The 5,567-nt window shown below is 50.1% G+C and overlaps 1 protein-coding gene across 1 annotated transcript in view; it reads left to right on the top strand.

The window, feature by feature from the left end:
• Positions 1–4,384: 4,384 nt before the first annotated feature.
• NUP35 (nucleoporin 35) overlaps positions 4,385–5,567 on the top strand; it is a gene marked incomplete at its 3' end in the record, with an annotated part of 23,189 nt that continues 22,006 nt past the window's right edge. The window contains exon 1 of the mRNA XM_018559493.1: positions 4,385–4,514. Coding sequence (XP_018414995.1) covers positions 4,448–4,514 — 67 coding nt within the window. The remainder of the gene's footprint in view (positions 4,515–5,567) is intronic.

The following is a 5,567-nucleotide window of genomic DNA, read 5'->3' as shown; positions in this document are numbered from 1 at the left end:
GCGTGTATTGACTCGAAGCCCGGCTTCCCGATTAGCCTTGAAGCCGTCTGCATGCTCCCTTGTCACCCAGTGACGAGGAAGCATGGAGCTGGCTTTCTGGTAAATCGGGAAGCCGGGGGGTGGGTAATGACTCGCCACCCGGCTTCCTGACCAACCAATCAGGAAGCTGGGCGCAGAGTCATTACACGTTCCATGCTCCCTGATGACAAGAGAGCATGGAGCCAGCTTCCTGGCTAATCAGGAAGCCGGGCAGTGTGTAATGACTCACCGCCCGGCTTACTGATATCGGAAGTTTCGGTATCGGGCTAGGGATCGGGAGTATTTGGACGAGATACCAATACTAGTATCGGTGCATCCCTAGTTTCATCACAGACACCAAAAATATGTAATCATGCCTTGAGAATCTGACTTTGATTGGTGATACATCTGGCAGAAAGAAAGGAAGTCACAATGCAGGATTCAGTAAAAGGCCCACCTACCCACCAGTGGCGGAACTATCACCATAGCAACCCAGGCAGCAGCTATGGGGCCCGGGCCAGGACGAGGAACAAAGGGGTCCCCCTGATGCCGTGCGGGCCACCTGGGTCGCTATGGCATTGCAGGCTGCTGGCTGTCACCGGCGGCTGTGAGGAGGAACGTGCCGCTGTTCAGATCACTGACAACCTGCCAGTGATCTGTGCCGTAGCACGTTCCTCCTTACAGCCGTTGCTGAGTCAGTGACAGCCAGCAGCGAAGGAGGAGGAGCCTGGGCCCAGCGTCAGCAGCGTTGAAGGCGGGGGGACCGACGACGGAGGAGGAGCCAGTGACCATGGTGGAGGAGGAGTCGGGGCCCGGTGACCGTGGAGGGGGAGCGGATAGGGGCTGAATGGTAAGAGGTGTGCCAGCCCAGTCGATGGTGGGCTTTGCAGGGTCACTCTCAGGTGGGCTGTTTGGGATAGGAGGTGGGCTCTGCAAGGGGCATAACTAGAAATCACAGTGCCCCATACAAAATTTTGCTATGGGACCCTGTGATTTCTAGTTACGCCCCTGCTACCCACCCCACATTTGAGGATTTCACTGGAATCAGTCACTGGAGGATCACCTAGAAACCATCAAGTAGACTGAGTGAACTTTATGACTTCCCAGGGGTTGCACTGTTTTCTTGAAAGCTTTTGCAGTCCACTAATGAATGTTAGATGTGTGCTGGAATTGCTTTTAATATCGAAGACCTAAAAGGAACTATGCCACCAGCTGCCAGAACAGCTTCATGCCTTCCAAGTCAATCCAAAAATGGCTGCACACTACCAGTCTTCGAATACTATATCTTTTTTTACAATCTAGCTGACAGAGTACTATAGTTCCCACCTGACGGACTCCAACCACTAATGCATTTCATCCTTTTGGGCTTTATTGCAGAAAGCTTCATGCCTTGTTGAAATGCTGCCACGCAAGTTCTGACCTGACCTGTATGTATTGGAGTATTGAACCATCCTTCAACCAGAAGACCCTTCAGATATTTTAAGGCAGGGGTAGGCAACCCTGACATTCCAACTGTGGCAAAACTACAAATCCCGTCATGTCTCCTCCTCTGGGAGTCATTTCTGTGGCGGTCAGAAACTTGCAACGCATCATGTGTTCAACCAAAGCTGGAGTGCCAAGGTTGCCTACCTGTTTTAGGAAATTAAGGAGTTGGAAGGTTCACACTCTGTACCTATTCATAAAGCTTCACTGGTGTTTAGATCCTATGATGAAGGCCATGAAAGACACATGATGTCATCCCCGTGTTCATCAAACTATTTTTGAATATGTAGAAAAGTGTTAGAACCTGTGACCCCCCCATTCACTCCCGAGCATGGACACCTAAAGGCTGTGACACACTGCACGTGAAGCAGCGCGGATCGGTGGCGCACTGCCTGTGCGAGCAGTGTGTCATGTAATTTTCTCCTTGGCACGTCAGCTTGTGAGAGCTTGCGTAGCTGAACGTTCCGAGATGAAAAATGTCATCTTCAGTCAATTGGAACTGTGTCAGTGACAGCCAGCAGCTACGGCAGAAGAGGCCGGCGTTCCAAGTGAAAGAGGAGGCGGGTCTCGCCTAAGAGCAACCCCGCCTCCTCTTACATCAAATGTTGAGCGCCGTCGTGAATCAGGAAACACACAACAAAAAGCTGAGGTGTGAATAGTGGCTGGGATTTGTTATTGCTGTGTCACCAGGACAGGAAGTGGTTGGGAGATTTCCTACTGTTGACACAGACAGCAATAAAGAGAACCTCAGTGTTTGTAACTCTTCCCACGTCAACCAATACTTATAACAAGTCTGGAGTTCCACTTTAACTACAGGGAAAAAGGCAAATAGGCTGTTCACTTTGCAGGGGAGGTTTCCTCTTAAAGTGACATTAAACCCTCAGATTTTTTAACATAAAACAATACTGTAATGTGCGCCTTACTGTAATCCATGGTTGTTTCCCTTCTCTTTGCTGCTCTTTCTTTTAAATCCGAATCTCTTCTCATGCTTGGGGAGAACTTCCCTTTGCAGCTCAGGGCCTCTTCCTGTAGTGCTGGCTCAGGTTGCAAACCTATACACAGACACCATGTAGCCATTCCTGAGACAAGGCAGTCTGCTGCAAAACAGAAGTTCTGCCCAGCATGAGAACAGATACAGATTTAAAAGGAAGAGCAGCAAAGAGAAGGGAAACTACCATGGATTACAGTAAGGCACACATTACAGTATTGTTTTATGTTAAAAAATCTGAGGGTTTAATGTCACTTTAAGGTGCCCATACACCTGCCGATTATCGTACGATAATCGCGGGAAATCCCGCGATCGTACGATAATCGTCAGGTGTATGGAAGGCGTGCGACCGTTTGTACTGTACGGTCGCACGTCTTTTGTCTTACGAGCATGTTTGAAAACCAGCTGAAAATCGTACGATTTCCGGCGGGTTTGTGGCCTGCTCGTAAGACAAATGATGCACGGGCCGGTGTGCGAAAGCGCACACTGCCTGCTCAGCATTGCAGTCATCAGAAGCCCCTCTCCTCAGCGCGGCCGGCTTGCGATGATCGCAAGTACGATCTGCCTGTCCAAGATGGGCAGATCGTACGTTTTTCTAATTACCTTACAACCATGGCAAGACGAAAGTCTTGCCATGGTTGTAAGGTGTATGGCCAGCTTTAGTTTAGTGAATGAGTGGAAGCTCCACTGACTACCATCATCCAATCAAGTGCAAGCAAAAATACAATTAACAAAAATCTCCTTGCACATGATTGGTTATTGTTTGTAAAAGTGGAATTGCACCACAATCATCAAACTAAAGCTGCCCATACACTGTAATATTTTCTTCATTCAACCTGCGGGCTGAACAAAGTAAATATGAGATTCCGCCATTAATGCTTAGGAGCGTTGATCGAGGAATCTCCCGCTGTCTCCATTGTATTCTGATGGCGGCACCATCCTTGAACTCCTTTTCGGGGTGACTTATTGATATGTGCATGTGCACCGTGGTATCCCAGATGTGCACAGACGTGCCGCAAGTCTCTGCTAGGTATTCGGGAGCTTGCAGAGACCTGTAGTACAGTATGTCTGTGCATGCACTGGATCCCCTAGCGTTCATGTGCCCCATACTGAAACACTAGGCGACGACAGGGCCAGATTAACGTAGGGGCCTGGCTGGCCCAGATTGCCTCGGTATGCCCGATGGCAATCTGGGCCGGCCGGGCTGAACACAATCTGGTAGAGGCCCCGTCATCACTCTAATCAGGCATATTAAGTGGCCACTCGCTGGGGCTTTTGAGGAGCTAGTGGCCGCTTAATTAGAGAGCCGCCTCTGCATTTGCCATCTGACCAACCGACAGTACCAGGCCCATGATGCTCTTAATCCGTCCCTGGGCGGCAATAATGTAGGGATCACCCCTACCTTGGCCATGCACAAAACAACTTGTATTTTTAACACAGGACCCAAGGAGGGGAATTTATCAAAACCGGAGCAGACAGAATCCGGAACAGTTGCCCATGGCAACCTATCAGCTTCTTCCTTTCATTTTCAAACTTTAACTGAACAAACTGAAAAGAAACCATTTATTGAATGGCTAAAGATGTGAGTGAGCCACCCACCCATCTTCTTCGTACTGAAGCCGGCCGGGCCTATGAGGTTCAATGCTTACAGACGGGTTGCAGGTGAATACAAAAGTTATTTCCTAGAGTTCAGCTGTCAGAGCAACCGATCTACAAACTTGTTGCAGATATAGAAGAATGGGGAACAGCATGACAGCTTTCACAATGAAAGCTCAGCGCTGACCGTCAGTTTCTGCAGAGGAGGAGGAGCGACACTCTGCACAAACTGCACTTCACACTATGGCCGCCAGCTGTCGCTATTCTCGCATCGTTTAAAGCTCAGCAGCGGCTCCGGAAGTGACGTCACTCCGGGACTTCCCGGCGCTCAGCTGATTCCGTCCTACTAATCGCGGTATTTGAATGTCTTGGGGTGAGCCAGGTCTCCCAGCACACAGAGGCATGGCCGCTTTTTCTCTGGAGCCGCTGGGTGAGTAGGGCCCCTGAATGGCGACGCAGCGGACAGGCAGCATGGCGGCGTCCATGAGAGCGGCTGGCACTCCCCGGTCACTTACACGTGCTGGGAGCGGGTCTCGGCCCGAGCTCTGTTATGGCAGATCACAGTAATATCTGTTATTTCGTTTTAGGGTCGTTAAAGAGGCCCTGTCACCTGATTTAGAAACAAGAATCTGCCCGTTTTATAATATGGCTTATATGCATGTTATTGGCCTGTCGAAGTCTCCCTTGTGTTGACATCCAAAGTCCGTGAGACTGCTGCTGGGCACCTACGTCTTTGATGTGACGTCAGCAGGCTCAGAGCTGTCACTAAAAATACAACATTAAGGGGGGAATTTATCAAAACTGGAGCAGAAGAATCTGGAGCCGTTGCCTATGGCAACCAATCAGCTTCTCTTTGTTCAGTTAAAGTGACAAAGGCAAACTTTTTTTCCCCCCTCTTCCCTATCCTGCTTTAAAGGAGAACTATGCGATGAGTGATTTCCACTCACCTCATAGTTCTAAGCTGACCTGTGACAATGAGGCTGGGCACACACCTTACAACCATCGCAAGACTTCTGTCTTGCGATGGTTGTAAGGTACTTAAAAAAACGTACGATCTGCCTATGTTGCATAGGCAGATCGTACTTGCGATGATCGCAAGCCACGCGGGCTTCCGATGACCGCAATGCCAAACGGGCAGTGTGCGCTTCCGCACACCGCCCCGTGCGGCTGTTATCGTACGGACATGCCACAAACCCGCCGAACATTGTACGATGCTCGGCGGGTTTTCAAACATGTCCGTAAGTTTAAAGTCGTGCGACCTTACAGTAGTAGAGGTCGCACGGCTTCCACACACCTTACGAACATCGTACGATCGCGGGATTTCCCGCGATTATCGTACGATAATCGTAAGGTGTGTGGGCACCCTGAGACTGTCACAGGTCGGCTCAGTAGATTGGGAGGTGAGGGAAAACATACCGGGTTCCCTCACCTCTCGATCCTGTCACGGCTCTCTGCCGTGACAGGGGGAGGGGCTGGATTCCCC

This window comes from Nanorana parkeri, unplaced genomic scaffold, assembly GCF_000935625.1.
Source record: "Nanorana parkeri isolate BGI_ZX_2015 unplaced genomic scaffold, ASM93562v1 scaffold400, whole genome shotgun sequence".
Lineage (NCBI taxonomy): Eukaryota > Metazoa > Chordata > Amphibia > Anura > Dicroglossidae > Nanorana > Nanorana parkeri.
The sequence above is the reverse complement of the archived record's forward strand: the minus strand, read 5'-3'. Positions and strand labels throughout refer to the sequence as shown.